We start from the raw sequence: 23,482 nt of genomic DNA on the forward strand, positions 1-23,482 counted from the left end.
CTAGTAGGTAGTTCTGTATGTGGCTTTGGTGCTCAGGAGAGAATTAAAGCTGGAGACAGACACCAGACAGACTGGTGATTGTCAGTCACCAGTGGTCACAAACTGGCAACCCATGGGCCAGCTTTGGCCACAGGTGGAAGTTGGGATTGGCTCACACCATTCTTTAATGGATCCTACATTTTTAAATCAGTAGAATTCATATAAAAATCTGGATTTCCATCTCCTCTTGAACAATCAGAAGATCTGACACCATAAGGCCTGAATCCCTCATCCAACAGCCATCTCAGGTCCCTTAGAGGAGCACCCTACGTTTCCCACCTAGCCCTCGTGGGCACTGTATTTGATCACCCGACAGTATATTTGGTAGCTATGGTAGATGGTTTTGAAAGAAACTCACAACAATCCCCCCATCCCACAGGCCCCTTTACCGTGTGCCTTTGCCCCTTCTTTCATTAAGAATCTCTTAATTTCCACTATTTTAAATCCAGCCACACAACCAATATGACAACCACCAGCCGTAACCACAGCAGCCAGAGTTACACTCAGAAATTAAAGTTCAGAACGTATAACATGGTAAAAACATACCCAGGTAAGCTCAGATTCATCTAACAAAACATCTCTCAACCAATGCAGCCAACATCTCCACAGAGCCAGCCCATCAGGCCTTTGAGCTTCCGAGCCTTGGCCCCCGGTCCCCACTCCTCAGCCAACAGCCCAGGCCACCAAGTCTACTCTCTGGGTCAGTTCATTTTAGCCAACAAGGTTGCTGACTGGCAGTAGAGATTGGTCAAACCAAAGCAAACAAAATAGCTATTCAAGGAATGGGCTTCCTTCGTGACAATCATGCTAAAGGGAAACCAGCCAAGATCTATTGTGTCGAAGGAACCACGGAGCACGGTGAACTTTGGGTAAAATAGTTGTGGCACACTGAAATTCTTGAATCACATTTGCATCCTGTATAAAATTCTTGTACATATTTGGCCATTGCTCCATGCAGAGATTTGTTTCACATAAGTAGTAGTTCCGAAATGTGTTTTTTTAAAACTCTCTTTGGAAAAAAAAGTGAATTTAAATTTAGTAATGTGGCATTACAGTCCTTGGAAATAAAATTAATTTTATACTGTTGTTCTGACAAAGTAAAGGAAATGCACGATCCGAAGAGGCATGATTTATGCTTTTTTTCAAAAGTTCTTCTTCTCTTCCAAAGGGAAGGTTTTCAATGTTTCCCCAAAGGATGTTGGTTGGAATGGTGGTCCCATGGGAGGCTCCTTTAAAAAAAAAAAAAAGAGGAGGAGGGGTAAAATCAATTCTTTGGTCAAATCTGCTGGGAAGTGCTTCTCTTAGAGTCATCATAATATTGGCATAGCAATGCCTCTTACAGGAACTGCGATAAAGAAACAATTTTAAATTCGCCTAACGCAATAATCCCCTAATTTATTAGACCACAGAACCCTATTTTCAAGCAACACCCATTAAAGTCCCTGGAGGCTGGAGGATCATGGAACCCACTTTAAGAAACACCGCCTTAGCCACCGGAGGAGGGGAGGTGGGGCATCAGCCTTGCTTTCTACCAACTGGTTTTGAAATATTCATCATTTCTCCCAAGTGACAAAGGACAAACTATAGTTTCTACTTTTAACTCATTTCTCCAACAATTCCTATAATAGTTGGTGTCTGATAAAGACATTTTAAATGAAAAGATACATTCAAATTTGGGACCAAACAGGCAGCACGATGTTCCTATTCGCCTGCCACCTGTGCCTTTGAAGTGGCTGTTTCTGCTCCAGCCGTTTCCACAGCCTCTGGACCTCGCTCCCAGGTCCCGGAACATGCTGTTCCAAACTTCAGCCAATCACACAGCCCCGCCCTCTCCACCCAGCTTGCACACAGGAGAAAAAAATGGGCTTTTTTTTTTTTTTGCAAACCCATGAAGAGTGATATCTAAAGAACGGAGAGTATTGAAAGCATTTGGAGTTATTGGATTTCCTCCCAAAACCTCATTGTTGCTAAATCCAGAAGATGAGCGTGACAAGGTCCAGAAGTCGCCGACTACCCCCCGAAACTTTGCTGTCATTTCTCTAAAGCTTCCGTTCATGCCAGCAGCATGTCATATGATCGAACTCCAAGGTGCCTCAGCTAGGTTCTAGCACATTTCTGGGAGCTCACACATCTTTCACTCGAGAGAACTAAGGGGCTAGAATCCATTTATACTTTCTCCCTCCTCCCCACCCTGCGATCAAAGAAGAACTTTAAATTCAAAAATTTAATTCATTCAAAAATCGATTTCCTCATAGCCTTCTGTGTGCAGTGAATGGAACAGCAAAAATCCCTATCCTATTGGAGCTGACATTTAAGCAGATGGCTCAGGCAGAGAAGTTTCCAGCTAACATGGTAGCTCTTGTCATGACAGCCAGTCCAAGAAGGAGGTAAATCTACTTTTAGCCGGGTTGTTGGGTTTTTTTGTTTTGGGGGGGTTGTTGGGTTTTTTTAATATTTATTTATTTGGCTGCGCTGGGTCTTAGGTGCGGCACATGAGACCTTCGTGGGGCATGCCTGATCTTTTTTTAGTTGCAGCATGCGGAATCCTTAGTTGTGGCATGCTAACTTAGTTGCGGTATGCGGGCTCTTAATTGCGGCATGCGGGCTCTTAGTTGCGACATGTGGAATTTAGTTCCCTGACCAGGGATCGAACCCGGGCCCCCTGCATTGAGAGCGCGGGGGCTTAGCCACTGGACCACCAGGGAAGTCTCAGCTGGCTTTTTGTTTTGCAAGGAAGGGATTCAAAGTCAAATAGGAGGGTTCACATGGGCTGTCAACTGTGGGTGAAGAGATGCTGTCATAGGGATGAGGAGTCCAGGCTGTTGTGGGGAGAGAGACGCTGGCAGAGAAATGCCCTAGGATCTCCTCCCGTCCCCGTGGAGGGAGCAGAGACCCGGGCTGCGGACACCTCCATCACGGACCCCTGAAGCCTGGGGGAGCAGATTGCACAAGGCAAGGTGACTGCAAGAGGAACACAGAGGGGACAGTGAGGTGAAAACGTTAGGGACCCTCAAGTGGTACAAGGGACCGAGTTAGTTAAGTCGAGTCGCCTGCACAGCTTGGAACCCTAACTGGATCCTTTGCTAAAATACATCTTCAGGGCTTCCCTGGTGGTGCAGTGGTTGAGAGTCCGCCTGCCGATGCAGGGGACACAGGTTCGTGCCCTGGCCCGGGAAGATCCCACATGCCGCAGAGCGGCTGGGCCCGTGAGCCATGGCCACTGAGCCTGCGCGTCTGGAGCCTGTGCTCCGCAAGGGGAGAGGCCACGGCAGTGAGAGGCCTGTTGTACCACAAGGGAAAAAAAATACATCTTCAGCCTCCAGCAAAGTTCAGTGAGATCTGGGCCAGGGGAGGGCGGCAGCCAGGGACAGGGACAATATTCCAGCAGAAGCTGTGCCACTTGCTGGCCATCTGGGGACTCTTGGAGGAGAAGAGCATCAGGCAACAGATGCTCCAGCCTGAGAGCTCCGGAGTCCGGCCCCCTAGGCACCCCTCTGTCCCCAGACACCACTCCCCTTCCCGTGGGGCGAGCCCCTTCCCACGCCCCTGCACCATCATTGCTGGGTTGCTCTCTGGTTGAGCAGAGCACATTCTTTGGTGGTTTCCTGAGAAAACGTACAAGAGAGGTGCATGTTCTGGGTCTCCGTGGAAGAGCTCGTCGGCCTCTCACTCGTACCCCCACCCCACCCCCTGACCTTGGCTCTCACCGTGGCCCTGGTCCCTGGGCCTCCTTGCTGTTTGCTCCCTAACTGTTTGCTCAGGTGGGCTCCTTCCCCAGGCTCCCAGCTCTTGCTGTTCTGCTGCCCAGAAGGCTTTTCCCCACTTACCTTTATTGCTCCTTCTCACTCCAGTCTTTATTCAAATGTCACCTTCCCCATGACCCCACTTAATACTTCAACCTTTCCTCCGAACTCTCTGTGCACCCTCCCTGTTTTGTTATTCTCCACAGCCCTTGTTACCACTTGTTATGAATTGCAACCCCAAAAAAACAGATGTGTTGAAGTCCTAAGCCCCAGGACCTCCCATGTGACCTTATTTGCATTGCAGAGGTAATTGGTCAAATAAAAGTGAGATCACACTGGAATAGGGTGGGCCCCTAATCCAATATGATGGGTGTCTTTATTAGAAGAAAGATATTTGGAGTCAGGTGTACAGGTGTCACGTGGAGAATGCCACATGACAACGAAGACAGAAGTTGGAGTTACGCGGGTACCAGCCAAGAAACACCAAAGGGTGCCAGCAAGCCACGTGAGCTCGGAAGAGTTCTCGACGAATCACAGAGGGAGCATGGCCCTGCCGACACCTTGGTTTTGGACTCCTGGCCTCTATAACTGTGTGACTTTGTTATGGCAGCTCTAGGAAACCAATACGCCATCTGATATTCTCTGTTTTAAATTACTTGTATTATTTATCATCTGCCTCACCTCACAAGAATGCCAGCTGCACAGGGGCAGGGACTTTTATCTGTTTTGTTCACTGCTGCATCCTCAGGGTCTAGAGCAGTGCCTGGCACAGGTAAGTGGTTTATAACACTGATGGAATGAATGAATAAATGAAAGCTATCATGCCTCTGTACCACTGAAGACTGGGTGCGTGGCTGCCTCTACCTCTCCCTTCCCACCCCTGGGTACCTTCTGCGAAGCATGGATGACCCTCCACCACACCACCCTTTAATGCAACTCCAGTCACCTGCCATCCATCCTACCTGAGCTACCTGAACCCACCCTTGAACTTTGGTGCCACCTGGAACTGTCCCATGTGGGTCAGCGTCGGGGCTGGACCCAGAGTCTGGCTGTCTTGGGTGCAGATGTCCCCCAGAGAATCTGTTATAATCTGAGAAGTGAGAAGAAATGGGAGTCAAGAAAGAGCCCTAGTGGTCCAGTGGTAAAGAATCCGCCTTCCAATGCAGGGGACGTGGGTTCGATCCCTGGTCGAGGAACTAAGATCCCACATGCCACCGGGCAACTAAGCCTGTGCGCCACAACTACTGAGCTCACGCACCTCAACTAGAGAGAGAAAAACCCTCATGCCGCAACTAGAGAGAAGCCCATGCACCACAACAATAGATTCCCACATGCCTCAACGAAGATCCCATGTGCCGCAACTAAGACCCGATGCAGCCAAATAAATAAATAATAAATAAATAAATAAATCTTTTAAAAGAAAGAAAGAGCCCGGGCCTGGGGCAGGGGAGCAGCCTCCTTCACCTGCAGGGCTGAGGGCTGAGCTGGAGGAACAGAACAGGAGCAGAAAGGGAATCAGAGCTGGAGGGGGTCAGGGCTGAACGCTCAGGACAGAGGTTGTGAGGATGTCAGGCGGACAAGGGCTCTTGCTGTTGGGTGAGGCTGAGACACGTGGGTGGGTGGGTGTGTGACCCGAGAAGGGACACGAGACGTGTAACTGAACACTCAGAGGGAGACTGCCAGGGGCGAGCCCAAAATGGGGGAATGCCTGACAGGGACCCCCGGGCCTGAACGGGGGAAAGAGGCCAGCTGGGCAACGGGAGAAGGAGGGTCAAAGGCCCAGAAGACACGGCGGAGAGTGGGCAGAGGCGATGAGAAGAGGGAGCAGAGACCCCAGAGGGCAGCAGCTTGGGGACCTCATCCTGGACTCCATCCTTGGAGCAGTGCAAACCCATGCTGGCAGGTGGGGGTGGGGGCGTCCAACAGGGAGTGGCTCGACAGTCTACTCCTTTTTAAAAGACCGCTCTGGTGCCCGTGGAGAAGGGGTGGACTGAGAAGCACAAATAGACGTGGGGCTGTGGGAGAGGTGAGGCTGGTGGCCAGAGATGGAGCTTTCTAAGGGGTAGAATGGACCCCATTTGGTGATGGGTAGCTGTGCAGGGGAGGGAGGGGGTGACTCGAGGACAGCTGCTGGGGAGGAGGTGGTCCCTCGCCCTGGGAGTCAGGCCAGGAGTGAGGATGCTGCGCCCGGAACAAAGGGCTTCCTCCTCGACTTCCGCTGTCCCTCTCGCTCATTAAGCTCCCGCCACACCAGCCTCCTTCCGGTCCCTCAGACGTGCCAATCTCACTCCCACAGGAGGACCTTTTGCCCCGCTGTCCCTCTGGCAGGAGCACTGTGCCCCAGCCCTCAGCCTGGCTAGATCCTCGTCTGGCCAGGTCTCGACGCAGACGTTGCCTCCTCGGAGAGGCTTTCCCTGACCACCTCCACCTACAGTCGGCCTGCAGGTCTCCACCCCATTGTCCTGCTGTGTTACCATCTGCAAATGACCATTTGTTCACACGTCCGTCAAACATCCCCTCCCGCCAGCACATGGGCTCTGTGGCGGGGTCCCTCTGTCTCATTTACCACGCATTCTCCAGTGGCTGCCAGCAGAGCTGCTGAGGAAACCAACGCAGAACAGACCAATGCGTTAACGCGGCGTTCAGGACCCGGGTTGGGCTGGGGCTGTAGCTTTCAGTGCCATGGCATACAGATGGCAATTTAAGCTCCAGGAGAGCAGGGGAGCACCCAGGGCAAGAGGGCAGGGTAGGAGGAAGGCCTCGGACAGTCCTGAGACGCTTGGCATGCAAGCCCTGGGCGAGGAGAGATGAGGTGCTGGCACGGGACCTTCAGAGAGAGGTGAGACTGGGACGAGGCAAAGCAAGACCTCCCCAAGGGCTTGCGGCTAGGAGCCAGGGAGCCTGGATTCAACTCAGGCAGGTGCTCCAGGGACCTGGGGCCCATTCCCTGAAATCCACATCACCTCGGGAGCTCCCCCGAAGTTGGTGTTATCCTTACCCCACTTCACTAATGAGGAAGAGGGTTTCAGTTACCCAGTGAGTGGCGGACCCAGAGTGTGGACCCACTATTGCAACGGAGCCCACGGTGTCAGCGTCTCCCCTCCCCATCACCAAGCTTCCTCCCGAGCTATCACGGAAGCCACGGGGACAGCTGTGAAGAGGAGGGAGAGGTCGGCACAGGTGGAGTGGCCAGGAGAGCAGCTGAGATAAGAACTGGAAAGCAGGTTCAAGCAACCATCCGGGGGTGGATCGTGACCGGTCAGCGCCAGTGTAGACAGGAGCCAGGCTGGAGAGGAGTGAGTGGGAGGTGAGGACGCAGGGACGGCAAGTTGGGGTAACTTTGGAGAAGTTTGACTGTAAAGATGAAGCAAGACACAGGGTAGTAACTGGAGGCGCCCTGGGTGCACATGAGGGTTATTTTAAGGTGGAAGAAACCTGAGTGTTTTGAAGTTGGAGCCAGCAGAGAAGGAGTGGTTAAAGGAGCATTAAAAAAACTAAAGTGAAGGGGGTGAGGTGCAGAGGTGGAGAGAGCATCCAGTGTGGGGGAGCATCCCAGCACCTCCTTTCTGTGAGAAGTAAGAGGTGAGGGCATCTGAGCAGAAAATGGGAGATTAAGGGAATGGTGGGAGCAGGGGCAGAGTTGAGAGTGGGCGTGGTCCGCAGTAATTCAGCTTCGGCAGAGCTGCCCGAAGCTGCAAAGGGTCCTGTGCGGGTCTGGTGACCATTCTTGGTGCCATCAGTCCACCCAGGGGTGAGGTGTTCTTTGGGGGCACTTGGCAGGCACCCAGGGCTGAGGTCGTACCAGGAGGGCTCCATGCGAGGAGTGAGGACAGGCAATGGGCAAATGGGATTGGGGCAACGCACCACGGAGTCTAACCTGGAGGAGAAGGAAGTGGGGGTGGGGAGGCGCTGAGGGATAAGGAGGAAGTAGGGACAAATGAAAACGGTGAAATGCACAGAGTGAAAGAATAAAGGTGTGACATAAAGCATAAAGCACAGCAGCATCTGAAGCAGGGACTTCAAAGACGGAGTAGTCTCCAGCTCTGTCAAGGTAAACAGAGGAACTGTGGGTGTGGGAGATGTGGCTGAAGTCTCAGCCCTCCAGGCAGGATGCAGGCCTCACAGAAGTCACTGCAGCTTGGAAGGGAAGCACAGTAGCCATGGAGTAGGATGAGGTCTTCTGTGTGTGCGTTTTGTGTGGTTTTGTTTTGCCTAGGTGAGCCGTGTGTGTGTGTGTGTGTGTGTGTGTGTGTGTTAGAGCAGTCACACATACAAAGGAGTAAACTATAGAAAGGAAACCCACCCCTCTCCCTGCAACGGCTTTGCCGGCCCAGAGGGACCACGTTCCCCCTTTCTTCTGTATGGGGGCTCCACCGCCATCACGCAGGCTTAGGGCAGTGGTGGGGAGGGGTAGCTCAGGGAAGCCACGTGGTCCAGAAAGAAGCCTTCCGCCCTCCCTCCCTCCAGAACTGTGGGGGTGGGGGGCATGGACACACCCCAGTTGCAAAATCCTTTGTTCTCCGACTCCCAAGATAGCTGGCTCCCCGGCTTCCCTCCCACCTCTCTGGGCGCCCCTCCTCCACGGCCCACCATGTCCTCTCACCCTGCCCTTAAGGGGTGGCCTGCTCGGCCTCTTCCCTTCTCCCCCGAACCTGGTCCCTTCCCACAGCTCCATTTTCTGCCTCTAGAGTCACCATGGCCTGGAAGTCCCTCTGCTGAGCCCCAGCCCCATCCACTTACTGTCCACCTTGGACGTCCCCAACGTGCTTCCAACCCAACACACCTGAGCTGGATTCATCACCGCCCCCTCTGCCTGCGGCGCCCCCATCTGCAACAGCCATGAGTCAGTTTATGGACACCCAGCCTCTGTTCACCCCAGGACTGAAACGGGATTAGATTTGGTGAGACGACAGCCGCTCCTTTAGGCCGTGTGGTTTGGGGTCTCTGAGTAGAGCATGTGACCAAGGCTTAGGACATTCCATACTGGCAGCACAGTACCTCCGGGGTAACACTCAGTCACAGCTGCTCCCAGGGGTTGGCCTGAGGGACCTGGGACCTGAGGGACCCTAACCCTGCCTCTTTCATGATAGATATGAATCGGAGAGGCCATGAAGCCAACATCCCCTCTTCACATGGAGGCTGAGACTAATAACAGGCACACTTACTGTGCCAGGCTCTCTACACGTGGGGATCTCATTTCATCCTAACAAAACATGTACTAGCTCGGCCCCACTTTTCCCCACTCTGAAGAGGAGGGATTTGAGCCACGAGGGGTTAAGCACCTTGTCCAGGTCACACAGCTAGAGAATGTGGGGCCAGCTTTCAAATCCAGCCACCTGAGTCCAAGGCCTTGCTCTGACCACTAGACCACCCTGTCAGAGGCTGACAGAGGCTGCAGACCAACCAAGCCACGGGAGGCACAGAGGCCAGGCCTGCTCTCACTGTCAGACCTGAGTCAGGGCAGACCTGAGGCCAGAACTGCCGCTAGCCTTTGGAGTTATGTGCAGTATAAATTCCCCTCTGCTCAAGCCAAATATCTTTTGGGTTTCCTGTAAATTCAGACCAAAAAAGTCGTAACTGATAACACGGCCCCTCAGTGGGTGGCAGGCATCACCACCCGCTCAGTAATTCAGTCCAAGAGCTGGGGCTTCGTCCTCCCTGTTCCCTCTCCTTCATCTCTCACATCCAACTAGTGACCAAAGCCTGAATTCCAAACATCACTTGGATCCGTCCCCTTTTCTTTCCACCCCAGTCCAGGCCACCATTTTTTTAAAATAAATTTATTTATTTTATTTTTCTATTTTTGGCTGCACTGGGTCTTTGTTGCTGCACGCAGGCTTTCTCTAGCTGTGGCGAGTGGGGGCTACTCTTCATTGCGGTGCACGGGCTTCTCATTGCAGTGGCTTCTCTTGCTGCGGAGCACGGGCTCTAGGCACGTGGGCTTCAGTAGTTGTAGCACGCAGGCTCAGTAGTTCTGGCACACGGGCTTAGTTGCTCCGCGGCATGTGGGATCTTACCGGACCAGGGCTCGAACCTCTGTCCCCTGCACTGGCAGGTGGATTCTTAACCACTGCGCCACCAGAAAAGCCCTTTTGCTGGGTTTTGATCACAGCCTCCTTGCTGTCTCTCTACCTCCAGCCTGCTCCCACCCACAGACTTACCCCCCATTCCCTAAAATCCAGATCTTACCATGTCACTTCCGGGCTTAAAACTCTCCAGGGCCCTCACTGCCCCCAGGGTAAATTCCACTTCCGTCCAGGCTACCACTCCTCTGGTCTCACGTCCCTTCACACCCAGCTCTACTTACCTGCTTCTAGGGTACCACCAGTCCCACACCCCACTGGACCTCTGCCCCGAGTGTTCTTCCTCCCTTTCCTCGCTCTGTGAATGCCCATTCAGTACCCCTTCCTCTATAAGCCGAGCCAGTCACTCTCTGCTCTTGGCTCTGTCAACACTGGGCACTTTTTATTGTCGGTGTTAGCTTCAGTCTTTTTTTTTTTTTTTTTTTTTTTTTTACAAACTTAATTTTTTTTTAATTTATTTTATTTATTTTTGGCTCTGTTGGGTCTTCGTTTCTGTGAGAGGGCTTTCTCTAGTTGCAGTGAGCGGGGGACACTCTTCATGGCGGTGCGCGGGCCTCTCACTATCGCGGCCTCTCTTGTTGCAGAGCACAGGCTCCAGACGCACAGGCTCAGTAGTTGTGGCTCACGGGCCCAGTTGCTCCGCGGCATGTGGGATCCTCCCAGACCAGGGCTCAAACCCGTGTCCCCTGCACTGGTAGGCAGATTCCAAACCACTGCGCCACCAGGGAAGCCCCTAGCTTCAGTCTTGTAAGCATCACTCTTTACTGGACTGTGAGCTCCTTGAGGGCAGGGCCTCTGCCTCATTCATCTCATCCCCAGCCCCAGAGCCAGCCTGGCACAGAGCAGTCACTCAATAAACACTCATGGAAAAGATGAATAAACGAAGTGTTCCCAGGAACAGGGTGGGTGGTGGGTGGTTCTATACCTTTTCTCTGGGGGTGGCCAGGTTCGGAGGAAAAAATAACAATGTCACATGATGATCACAGCCTTTTATGTACAGACAAGCACACTATATATTTGATCCTCATGCCATTGTTGCTTCCATTTTACGGATGAAGATACTGAGGTTCATGAAGGTTTACAGTGTAGAATTCAGTCCACACGCTCACAAAATCCACTTTTTTTGAGGCACAAGCTCTGGCCAGACTACGATCAGACGTCAATAGGTCAGCTGAATGAAGACATGTTCTTGCCCACGCTGGCCACAGGGGGGCAATCGATTGTTGGCGTGAGAGTCACTGCCCCACTCCTACCCACCCTTGGAAAGCTTTGGATCTGGGTGTGGAAAGGGAATAGCCAGTACTGAGGAAAAGACCAGGGGAGAGGGGCCATGGCTGGGGTTGCTATTTCAGGATCTGCCAGAAACAGTCCAAACTGGAGCGGGGCCCGGGGGTTACCGCTAATGCCAAGAGTCAGGGGCTGGAAACATAGGCCGTATACCCCAAAGCTGCATTACCAGCATATTTAATAACAAGCCACAGGAAGAGATGGGGCAGGGATGGGGCATTGCTGGGGCACCCAAGACCTCCAAATGGGGGACAGTGACCCACAGCCCTCAGCAGGGACAAGTCACTGGCCTGTCAGACCACGGCCACCCTGCATCAGAGATGGGACAGGGCCCAGCAGGCAGGGGGCTGGTCAGCGTCTGCGGGCACTGAGCATCCTGGGGGTGTGGCCTCTTCAGTGCCCAGGACACACAGCAGTTGCCCGGGGGCCCATTCATTCCTGGAGCGCTGACCTCCCAGACCCACACCATGAGCACTTCAGGAGGTTGGATGGCGCAGATCAGAGGCAGCAGGTGAGTGCAAGGATCCCAAGTTGAGGTCTCACGACAATCCAGGTTTCTCCCAGGCTGTCATCTGCACCGCACATGGATCAAAGGTAGCAGGAGTTCCCCGTGCAGCCGGTGCGCTGGAATGGGAGCTCTCTGGGAGACAGACCACACAAGGCTCGGGAATCTGTAACAGACAGCCACCCCCTGTCTTTGCTGGGAAGGGAGCCAAGGCATGACAGACCTTTCCAGCTCAAAGTGAGACTCAGGGGCTGGAGGAAGGCTAAGGCAAGATGTCCACCCATCTGTGGCCCCGGCCTTTCCATCAAGGACAACATAGGCTAATGGAGCTTGCTGGTGACCAGATGCCTGGCCTCACTCCACGGCACTCAGACCTACAGCCATCCCCCACCTCTCCCTCCCAGCCGGAGCCTGAGAAATGCCATGACAGCAGCACCCATTTCCCAATTTTCTAAATTATTTTCCTCCCCACTCAGTCTGACAGTCTTGACCAGGGTTAGAGTTCCCCAGCAAACATCTCAGTATCTTTCTCCAGGAACACTGAGGTCGCCAGCACAGGCCACGGGCCAGCTACCCAAGCACTGAGCTGAAGGGATAGCAAAGGCAGGAAGTTGGATGAAGAAAGCCTTTGTGTACCCCATCTTCTCTCACCCCACCGGGACACCCCCAGCCCTGCCTGGGTGTGAGCAGACACCATGATGCTGGGGGCACAGTCCGTCCCTCCATCAGATCTCTCTACACCTCTAACACCACCCAGACTCGAACCCAAAGGCCAACCCAAGTCATCACCTTGACCCCCGATCCCTCTGCTCTGTCCACTTGGATTTTTTTTCCATAGGTGTATATATTCCAGCTGACCCTCTGAGCTCACCCGCACCCTCAGGTTCAGGCCAGGAAAGCTTAGCCCAGCTGGTTGGGGAGTTGCTGAGGCACCTGGAAGGCCATTCCCAGCAGCAAGAAGGTATCTAGCAAGACTGCTGGGAAGTGAGGATGGGAAGGAGGACACGGAGCAGGAGGAGGGGAGTTGAGGTTCCCAGTCCCGGAAACCATATGATAAATGTGGTGTGAAGGTTCATTCTTTTGGGAAGAGAGGCCATATTTTGCATCAGCATCTCAAAGAGTGGTGAGAAATCAGGGAAAGAGAGGACAGAGCAAAGAGGGCAACCCAAGGGGTCCTTCTCACTCAGGGATGCCACCCCACCCCCTGAGCTCGGAATCAAGCAGGACCCCCAGGGTCCAGTTCCGGCTCTGTCATTCACTTGAGCATGTCACTTTCTTCTCTCTGAGCTTCCCCATTTGTAAAATGAAGGGCTCACAGCAGAACTGGAGACTCTGGTTCCAGATGGGGAAGGAGAAAAGAGCATAGTGTGGAGATGGGAGAAAGGATGGAAATGCAGCGAATTCAGCAGAACTTATGGCCAAGGGGGTGGGTGAACCTGGACACAATAAAGAGAGGGCATTCCAGCCCCTCCCCCAGGACACAGCAAAGGGAGGTGGTGAATGTCCCCGGGCTGGCCCGCCTCCCTAAGGCCAGGAGCAGTCACAAGCGCGCAAGCGCGCGCGCCTGGCCAGCCCTCTCTCCAAGGGGGTGGGATCAGTATGCCTGAAGTGAGAAGTCCACAGCTCAGCAAGGCCAGTGTGGCACAGCTGTCCGGGATTAGCACCAAATCCTGGGCTGCTCGGCGCAGGGATCACACGTCGTCGTCAGCTTCACAGCTGCACCCTGCCTACTCTGGCCCCTCACCCCTCATCGGCCCCTCCTCGCCAGCACTCACTCCCTTCTCAGAGGGAAGCTGGGACCCTGCCTCTGCCCTGGCAGGCAGGGGAGGGGCTTTAGAGTGGGAGGGGCAAGAGAGGTCAGAGGCACCCCTGGTGAACAGCCCCACCCACAGAAACCTGGGAATCCCTTGGTACAACACTGAACAGAGGAGACAGACACAGAAGGCTTCCCTCGCCAACCCCTATGGCTCTGCCCAAGGCAGCCTTGGCCTAGAATTACCTTGTCTTTAGGCCACCCAGGCCCTTCCCTCCAGATGGTTCCTGTCCTTGGAGAGGCAGAGGCAGGAGGGCCAGATGGAGCCCCTACAGCTGGGAACCCTCAGTCCCAGCTTCCTGGAGCAGCGTGCTCCTGAGGCCCCCCAGCTGTTACGAATCTTGTCACCTACCCCCCCACACACACCCCAAAGCCCCTTGTTCTGGGCCACACACGTCCCCCCACCTGAGCAGGGGCTGGGGGGAGGAGGCCCAGCACACCTCCCCATCCCCCAGGGTCATCCAGGCTCCTGGCTCTGCCCTAAAACTCGATCCACACTCGCATCCCTGTCCCAAGAGGGAGCCCACAGTGAGGAATCATACCCAAACCTCTCTCCGGGGAAAAGCCTTCCTGAAGGAGAGGACGGGAGGAAGCAGAAGCCGGGGGCCTGGGTTGGCTGAGTTCCTGTGGCCATGGCTCTCCCCAGCCTCCCAGTGGGATGGGCAGTGCTGGGGTGATACCAAGTTGGGCCTTAGCACTAGGTGGGGCTGGCGCAAAGCGGGGTGGCGTGGGTGCAGGGAAGAAGGGCTCCCCAGCACACTGTGGCCCCTCCAGACTCCCTCCTCTTTGATCCGCCCTGCTTCTCCCTCTCCCGCAGTTACACAGTGACCTAGAAAAAGGCCGTGGGTCGGGGCGCCGCTGGGCCAGAGAGACGACCGGGAGAGGGAGGGAAGGGAAGCCTCTCCGCTCAGATCCCGGCACCCCTGGGATAGCCGCCGGCCCACCCCGTGGGCTTCCAGAGCTGGAACGGGGGTCGCTGAAAAGCTGGGTCTGTGGCGGAGCGCAGAGAGCCCGGTCAATACGACGGTTTCCAGCCCCTGCGCCCACAGTCCCAAGGCGCTGCGGCTCTCATCTGGGCGGGCTCTCACCTGTGTGTGTGCGCGCGCGCGCGCCAGCATCGCCGGAGGGCTTCCCGCTGCAGCCCTCTGGCTCTGGGGGCCGCTCCCTCGAAGTCGGGCGTGGAGTCCGCGGGCCGCCGAGAGGCCGCGACCCCCGAGCGCAGCCGGGCGCGCCTAGGAGTCATCCTCGCCTCCGCTGGCGCCGCCGGGCTCTCCCTCCCGGGACGCGCGCAGCTCTCGGGCCAGCAGCGCCGTCAGACCCTGGGCGCGGAACAGTAGGCCGGCGCCCAGGAACAGGAGCCCGCAGAGCACGAGCAGCGACAGCACGCCCAGCACCGCCGCCTGCACAGCGCGCGGCCCCTCGGGGGGCTCCGGCAGCACCCCCGACTGGTTGCAACAGCTCAGCCAGGCGGCCCGGGATGTGACGTCCGCCTGCGAGCCGTTCATGCTTCACGCCGGCTGCCCAGATGTGCTGGGGACCGCCAGATGTGCGGGAGCCCCGGGGCCGGCGGGTGGGCGGCGGCCGCGTCAGGGAGGGGCCCAAGGGGCGGATCCCAGGCGCCGTGCGACCCCACCCCCTGCGTCGGAGCGTTCAGGCCCTTTCTGGACAAAGGGCTCCTCCAGTGTAGCTATGGCCCAGAATCCCAGGGCCGGTGTTACTTCTCGGCCCAAAGGCCCAAACTACGCACGCACCCAACCGGCCAAACCCAGGAGTCCTGTCCCCAGGGCTCTCCCTCCCCCTTAGCAAAGGTCAGGAGATAGCCCGCCCTCAGAATCCCGAAAAGATCCTCCAGACCACATCCCAGGTGCTGGCTAGGGTGCTGCCCCCGCTGAGCGGGACACGGGACAAACAAGAGCCATCCCCACTCCTGGGCTTTCTGTCCCTGGGCCAAAAAGGTCAATACTGCTAGGTGGCCCAGGTGGCCACTGGGACAGGAGGCAAATAAGCAGCCTCTAGACCCTTAGTGATCATAGTCTTCATCGTGCATCATCCCCTTGGGAGCCTCCTGGGGCTGGACAAGCAGGCCAGTGCCTCCTTGGTCCCAGGGGAGGGAGATGGAGGGCCCCCATTCCTTTGCTCAGGCCCCAGAGATCAAGGAGAGTTACAGACCAAGGGGAAGGCATAGATCTGAGTCACCAGGGCTCCTGTCCTGACCTTGAGTCAATCAGTCCCCTACCTCCAGGAAGTCACACCACCAAAAGGGATGGAGATGTTACTGAACTGCCCACTAAGGGGAGCTTGCTGCCAACTGGGTGTCCCACAGCCAAGCCAGGGTGGGAGACTGGAGCAGAGCCTGGATGCAAAAAAGTAGAAAGTCTGGGGAAGCTGGGATGGAGGAAAGACCCTCCCACCCAGGTCTCCTGAGAACTGCAGCAACCCTGAGGTCGGTTTAAAACAAAGTCACTGTCGGCAAACACCTGACTCAGCCAACTCCCCAGAAGGGATGAGCTGATGGCTTCCAGGAGGAAAAGAAGGTCCCCCAGACGGCAGCAGGCCAGGTAGGGTCACACCTCATCAAGGACTTGCTGAGAATTGGTCTTCCCCATCTCCAAACCCCTGAGACCCTCCCGAGTTCTCCAACTCCCCAGTGCCCTAGAGGTCAAGGGTAGGACATCAGAAAACCCCTCATGAAATAACGCATGGCCAAGAGTGGCCTGGAATGAGAAAAACGTGCAAACACTTCCTGGCCATCCTGGCACCTAACTGCTCCAGGACCATGGACAAGACCCCCAGCCCCTTTCTCCCTTAGCACAGCTGCTTATGCACTGCTCATTTAGTTTGGTTAGAACTGGCACCTATGTAACAAAAAGCATTGTAAAATATGGAAGACTAAATCAATGGAAAGCACACAATGGAGTTCACTGGTTTTGAGCATGCTTGCCTAGAAATGAGTGAGTTACCAATGTCCTAACAACTGGCGAGGGCCAGCCCAAACTGGAAGAAGTGTTACCGGACACCAGTCTCAAGGTGGCCAATCTCTCTCTCCAGAGAGAGAAACACCAAATCAAATGAGCTTTCTGGTGCAAGTGGGGGCCTGTGTGTGCTCTATGAAGACAGAGGAGATATTCTTTGGGGTCATCTGAAGGAAGACCAGATAATATAAAAGGCAGGGATGTCATAGCTTCCTTAGGAAGGGAGAAGAAATAGCACAGTCATATCCAAAAGCAGTAGATCCTGATCTGTGTCCTCATTCATGGGACTGACCATGGTCACACCTGCTTATGTGAATGTCCAACAAAGTACAAAATCAATCAGCTTTAATCTATCTTTAATCCCATCCGCCCACTCCCCTCATCTTGGAATAATGCCCTCAACACACACGTGTGTCCTAGCAGGTCTGCTAAAAAAGTGTTAATGTTTCAGGGCAGAACACCAGCCAAGGGAGACGGCTCAACCCAAACTCACATTCTCAACTTTATTCACCATCCTAGTGACGGCTCCTCTGTACAGCGAAGGAAAGGGGACCCCCACCAGGGGTGCAGAGAGACAGTGTAGGCCGGACTTGACCATCAGTGAAGGTGACAAGGATGACCAGAGACTGGCAACCACACAACAGGAAGCCAGGGGTGGCCCTTCCAAGTCTCCTCAAGGACCTGGAGCGGGTTCCAGAGCCCCAAGGGCTAACAGGGCCTAACAGTACGATCCCCAGAAGCCAAGGTCCGCAAGCCATCAAGGAGCGCCCAAGGCCCCAGCGACGCCTAGAGGGCCAGGGTGTCTTTGATGAGCCTGCGCATGGTGGTGGTGACAGAGGAGCCCAGGGCATCGGTGATCTGGAAGGAGATCTTGTAGAGATAGGGCTGCACGTCCCGCAAGCCTGTGTCAAACACGTTGTCCACCTCCGACTGCGTGGGCATCTTGGGAAGGTACTCGTGCCGGTTCATCACCTCCACAATGTTGATGATCTTCTCGCAGAGTTTCTCACCCACCTTCTCCCGGCAGATCTGCCGCTCCTGCTCCGTGGCCAGGGCCACCACGTGCACCTTGACCGTCCACACTTCCCAGGGGATGCACTCGTCTGAGAAAGGCCAGCGAGACTTCTTCTTCTGATAGAACTCCAAGGACATCTGCCCCAGCCCATCGCCCCCGGAGTTTCGCAGGGCATCCTGGGGAAGGAGGAGCAAGAGTGAGCAGGCCAAAGCCTCCGAGGGGTTCTCGCTCTGTGAGGGCCTGCTTCCTACGCCCCAGGGAATTAACTGCTCTCCTAGCTTCTTCAGTCCTTCCGGGAGGGCAGGGAATGAGACCCAGAGAGTAAAGGATTCGTGTGAAGTGCCACAGCAAACTGCCGGCCTAAAGCTGAATGGTTCAAGCAAACAAAAGCTGTGTGCTCACCCAACTCCTCCAGCTTTGCTCAGAAGTGATGTCTTTAAGCACATATTCTGGGCCAGGCTCTTTACACACACAATCCTGCTCGCTCCTCTCAACAACTCTGGGCGGCAGGTATATAACCTCCATTTTACTGAGGCAGAATGAGGCTCAGAGTCGCTGGCAAGTTACCTTGCCAAAGTCCCAGGCCAGTGGATGACGGCGCCAGGGTTTGAATCCAGCTTGTCTGATTTCAAAATCTTTGCCTTTCAACTTTACCAGAAGGACCTTCCTTCTCCTTCCACAACCCCGCCCCTTTGGCCCCCATCCTTCAGAACGTTCTCCAAAATCACCTTCTCTCCAACGTCTCCTTCTCCCCAGGCCAATTAAGCACAATCCTACTTCATTCACTCGATGACAACCTAAACTCACAGCCTCTAAAGAAAAGCCCAGTGATCCTTAAATAGAGAGACGGAAGCCAAGGAACCAAAGGGGGACAGGAGGGGAAGGACAGACCAGACCTGGAGCGAAGTCAATGGGGCCACCTGGTCCAATAAATCTGCCTGCCCCCCGTGGGGTGTGGCGACCCCACACTCTGCTCCTAATGTGGCCGAGACCCTAAAGCACCTTTCCATCTGAGTCAGGGCCAATCCAGAAGGTAAGGATGCCTCCCTCAAGTCCTTCACTGCCCATCAGGAATAAGTCTCTCCTTCACGAACAAACCAAGCTCGTGTGCCCTCGGCTGACAGTAATCACAGCTGCCACTTCTATAATGCTTCCTGCGTGCAGGCTGTCAAGCACTTGACATATTTGACTCATTTAATCATCATGGTGCATATACCCCATGAGGTGGGTAAAATTTTCATCCTAATTTTACACACAGTGAAACTGAGGCTGGGCGGAGTGGAATCACTTGCCCAAGGTCACACACTTGTTGGGCGGTAGAGCCTGGCTCCAGAGTCTATGCTCTTAACAGTCCACTGTGCTCCACGTGCCGCTCATAGGCATCTGAGGACAGAGGGCTGAGTACCGCCGCCTCCCTTTGAAGGGGGACCGGGCAACCCTTATGAACTTGCCCTTTCTGGCCTTGGAGGGATGAGGGTGGGGAGCCCACTGTGGCCTGGGAGAGGGTCCACCCCCTGCAAGGATCACACCTCTGTGGAATGGAAGTCAGACAGACAACCCTCCTCCTCTGACCTCAGGGAACACCTTAAGAGAAATTCCCTTGGTTACTTTAAAATTTAAAAATATGCACTCATTGAAATAGTGAAACACTGCAACACTGAATGAAGACAAAATAAAAATCACGCCTCCATTCCCACCCCGAGGTGACCAACATTAGCAGACTAGCGTGTCCCGTCCACCTTTCCCCTCGCCCCTACAGGCACACACAGACACGTGCCACGCTGCCCAAGAGACACTCCACTTGGATGCCCACTGCCTGAGCCCAGCAACCCTCCCTCTCAGGGAGTTTCATGTAAGAGAGGCCCAAATGTGGAAGCAGAGCAGAGGGGTATCAGTAGAGAGAACTGCAGGGTCAGAGAGAAGGTCAAGAGCACAGGGGCAATGATCACCCCAGGGGCCCTGACCGCCAGTGCTACGAGGGCTTCCTGCTCTGCTTCCTTGTATTTTTACGAGGTCCCTTCACCTCCCCGCTCCCCCCACCAAGCCCTCCTCACCCACAGAAGCTCTGAAAGTGCCTGTTCCTTAGAACCTGAAAGAACCCGACAAGTACACCCAGGAAGGGCAAGCTGTTCCAGCAGCAAGCCGGGGCGGGGCGGGGCCGACACTCAGGGGCCACCTGCCGCCCACGGCGCCCCACCTTACCCTGAACTCCCCGACGACCTTGCGCAGGGCGCGGTCCAGCTCCTCAGAGGAGACACGCACATAGGTGAAGTCGATGAAGTCGCAGTCAACGTCTTGGGTGCCCACAGTGCCAATGGAGTAGGTGCCCTCCTTCTTGTAGTGGAACTTGCCGGTGCTGCGGTGCAGGAGCACCGTGTGCAGCACAGCCAGCATGGCCTCCTCCACCTGCCGCCCCTCCACCGACACCTCCAGCACCTCTGAGCGACAGTTCATCTTGTAGCCGGTGGCCCACGCTGGGGTCGGGGACGAGAGTAAAGACGGGGAAGCTTCGCCCCACCTGGGGACTGCCCTGCAAAAGGAGCCAGATCAGATGTGGACACCTTCTGCATGATCTGCGTGTCACCTTTCACTTCCTTCCAGACCCAGCCCAGCCCCTGCCGCCGCGGCCCATCTCCACACTGCGCAGCACATGCTGGCAGAGAATCACAGGCTCTCGGGATCGGAGATGGGGAGAGCCTCAAAGTCACCAGTCCAAACACCCAGCCCAGGCCTGAATTCCATGACGGTATGCAGTGCAGTTTACAGCAAGTGCTCACTGTGCAACACCTGTCAGCCCCTGCCCTTGAGAAGCTGCCAGGATGGAGGAGAGACAGGCAGGTAAACATTACCAGAGTGGTGAGACTACACAGTGGGAATAAGAAGAAAAGGAAGATTGGAATCAGATTTCCTGGGATCTTGAATGACCAGATTAAGGCATCTGGACTCTGTCCCGAGGGCAGTGAAGAGTCAATGCATCACTGTCCAACACTGAATCTGTGCGTCAGAAAGTTAACTCTGGTTGACAAGCAAAGAATGGCTCGTCACTATTTTGGGGTCACAGACTACTCTGAGAAGTCAGTGAAAGCTAAGAAGACTGGACTTGAAAACCTGACTGATACATACACACCAAATCTCACGTTTCCATCCACAGACTGAGGTAAAAACTTGCCAATTTAAGGCAGAAAGGGCTGGGCAAGGAGTCCAGTTAGAGGCCGCTACAGTAGTGACAGTTACAGAGACAGTGCAATGGGATATGGGAGAGTGAAGTACAGAGTGTGGGGTTTTCACGTCCAAAGGGCCTGGGTCTGAATCCCAGCTCTCCTATATCTTGCTCTGTGACCTTAAGCAAATCATTCAACCTCTGAGTCTATTTTCTTATCTGTAAATTTGGATCGTTATGAGGATTAAATAAAATAACACATGTAAGACACAGTAGAATAGTGGTTAAGAGCAGTGACTCTAAAGCCAGACGGCCTGGGTTGGAACCCCAGCTCTGCCAACTGCTCACTGTGTGATCTTGGGCAAGCTGCCTCACCCTTATGTGCCTCAGTTTCCCCAATCCATAAAAAGGGCATATTCACAATAGCTACCTTGAAAGGGTCGTCTCAAGGACGGGATGAGTAAGTATCTGTAAAGCCCTTAAAGCAGTTCCTGACAAGTAGTATTAGCTGCTATAATTATTTCATTGTCATTGATGAGAGATAACGCAAGGCAACAGGACAGGACTGGTAGAAGGAGTGGGAAGGAAAGAAGAGACTTGAGGGCTTCCCTGGTGGCACAGTGGTTAAGAATCCGCCTGCCAATGCAGGGTACACGGGTTCAAGCCCTGGTCCGGGAAGATCCCACATGCCGCGGAGCAATGAAGCCCATGCACCACAACTACTGAGCCTGTGCTCTAGAGCCCGCAATACACAACTACCGAGCCCGTGCGTCACAACTACTGAAGCCCACGCGCCTAGAGCCTGTGATCCGCAACAAGAGAAGCCACCGCAATGAGAAGCCCATGCACCGCAACCAAGTGTAGCCCCTGCTCGCCACAACTAGAGAAAGCTCGCGCGCAGCAAAGAAGACCCAACATAGCCAAAAATAAAAAAATAAATTTTAAAAATTAAAAAAAAAAACAGACTTGAGAACCAGAACTTCATCAGTAACTGAATATCAGCCCAGCAGGAGAGGAATCAGTCAAATTTCTTAGCTGAGAGGGTTCAGCCTACACACCTCCCCTAACAGAGAATTCACTACCTGTCCCAGCAGGCCATTCCGTCTTTTCAAAGCTCTACTCAGTGATTCCCTCTATGGAAGGAATCTGTCTCTTAGTGCTTCAAGCCACTAAACTTAGTTTTGATATCAAGAGCCACACACAGAATAAGTTTCACCCTTTTTCCACAAAGGAGCCTTTCAGATATTTAAAGGCAACTCTTCCATCACCCCCTTACCGCCCCCCCCACCCCGTCTACAGGTTAAAGGTCTCCAGTCCCCATAAACATGCCAGCTTGACATCACATCTTATCTCCTCAAGTCTGGCAGCTCTCTTCAAAGTGTATTGGTTTGTCTCTTTGTCCCTGAAGACAGGGCAGCAGTCCATGGACTGCTCAGAGATCAAGCTGGCTCTGCCGCTCGCTTGGCAATCAGCCCAGGACTACCTGTATTATCAGTTATCTTTCCACAGGTGTTAATCTTGACTGATCTCTCCAACTAGGCAGACGATTCCTTGAGGGCAGGGACTGCATCCTAGTCATCACTGGAATCTCAGTATACCTGATTCCTAGTACAAAGTGACTGCTCAATTCATCCTGATGCAGGAATTGTTCCTGGGTTGGTTCTCTAGTCTAACTCCATCCAGCAATTTCCCATCTAAAGATTCCCAGCTCTGGTCCAGCTCCCCTTTCTTCCACAAACCCCCTCTTGTATCCCCCGCAAACCTTCAAACAGGCCATCCACCTCTTCACTCTTGCCCCAAACCCAGGCTCTTCCGTCATTCTCAGCGCTACTCCACTCCTTCAGGAAGTCAATACTAACCAACCTCAGCCTCCTTCCCAACGCGGCCACCTTTGGTCTGTGATGAGCTTGTCTGCTCCCTCACCCCCGACCCCGGTGAGCAGGGGACTTCTCCAAGGCAGGACCTGGGAAGTCTCGTCCCTTCGGTGCCCCCAAGGCCCAGATCTGCAGAGCACAGGTGCAGAGGCTGACTGATGCCTTCTCTGAGTCAGGTCGGAGCCCAGGGTACCCCCATCCTCACCTTATGCAGAGAGGATGGAGCGCCAGTCCCTCAGGCTGGATCTTGCCCTTCCTCCTCCTCAGGCGCAGGTAAGCCCTCCGCAGGTGCGATCTCCGCAGGTACGATCTCCGCAGGTACGCCGCAAACTCCGCGCGCCCGATGAGCCGCAAGAAATGGGCTGAACGCAAAAACACACAGTTATTCGGCTCCGCATCAAGAAACCCCGGCCGGACGCAGGAAGGACTTCCCGTCCGAGTCGCGTTTCTCCAGCCACCAGTCCCGGCGAACCTCCACGGTCCAGGGCTACGCGGGAGGAGCGGACTCCTCCAGGTCTCGGGAGCGGCGCCCCGCGCCCAGCCTGGCCGGTCCCGGGAGTTCGAGGCGCGCCCGCGCTCGCACAAGAGAAGGGGGCACACGGCTAGAACGATCCCCCACCTCCCCGAAACCCCGTCCTGGACCTTCGGGCCACGCAACCACCCTCCCCGCGGGCACCAGATCACCTCGGCAGGAGGCGGTGCCGGCGCCGGAAGCCCTGACCCTCCTCTGCGAGCCTGGCCTGTCCCACCTGCTCCATCGGCCTCCGGCGGGGGCGCGAGCAGGGCTGGCCGAGCCCTGACACTAGTGCAGCTATCCAGATAGTTCTACCTCCACTCCAGAGGACAAACAGAGTCATACGCTGCTCTATAATTTGAAAGCTACCTTTTTCTGGATTATCTATCGTCTTTTAAGATTTGATGGTAAGAAGTATCTCCCTCATTTGGACGAGTCCATTCACTCCCACCACCGAGGATGTTGTTGTGTTTCGGC

General features: G+C 54.7%; 2 protein-coding genes across 7 annotated transcripts; both read right to left on the bottom strand.

The window, feature by feature from the left end:
- Positions 1–1,087: 1,087 nt before the first annotated feature.
- SMIM41 (small integral membrane protein 41) lies at positions 1,088–15,175 on the bottom strand. The gene is made up of 2 exons (XM_081248631.1): positions 14,559–15,175; positions 1,088–1,268 (listed from the first exon to the last, which is right to left on the bottom strand). The coding sequence occupies exon 1, from the start codon at positions 14,973–14,975 to the stop codon at positions 14,703–14,705; it is 273 nt and encodes a 90-aa protein (XP_081104757.1). The 5' UTR covers positions 14,976–15,175; the 3' UTR covers positions 1,088–1,268; positions 14,559–14,702.
- Positions 15,176–16,925: 1,750 nt separating this feature from the next.
- Positions 16,926–23,391, bottom strand: ATG101 (autophagy related 101). 6 transcript variants are annotated; one of them, XM_081248628.1, is made up of 4 exons: positions 23,375–23,391; positions 22,697–22,853; positions 19,660–19,987; positions 16,926–17,633 (listed from the first exon to the last, which is right to left on the bottom strand). In XM_081248628.1, exons 3-4 carry the CDS (start codon positions 19,909–19,911, stop codon positions 17,229–17,231), a joined length of 657 nt encoding a protein of 218 aa, XP_081104754.1. In that variant the 5' UTR covers positions 19,912–19,987; positions 22,697–22,853; positions 23,375–23,391; the 3' UTR covers positions 16,926–17,228. The 6 variants fall into 6 exon arrangements, with proteins under 6 accessions (XP_081104754.1, XP_081104755.1, XP_081104751.1 ...); XM_081248629.1 differs by lacking the exon at positions 23,375–23,391 and adding an exon at positions 23,176–23,206; XM_081248625.1 differs by lacking the exon at positions 23,375–23,391 and adding an exon at positions 23,111–23,193.
- Between the last annotated feature and the right edge of the window lie 91 nt (positions 23,392–23,482).

Source organism: Mesoplodon bidens (assembly GCF_964165515.1).
Source record: "Mesoplodon bidens genome assembly, chromosome: 11".
Taxonomy (NCBI): Eukaryota; Metazoa; Chordata; class Mammalia; order Artiodactyla; family Ziphiidae; genus Mesoplodon; species Mesoplodon bidens.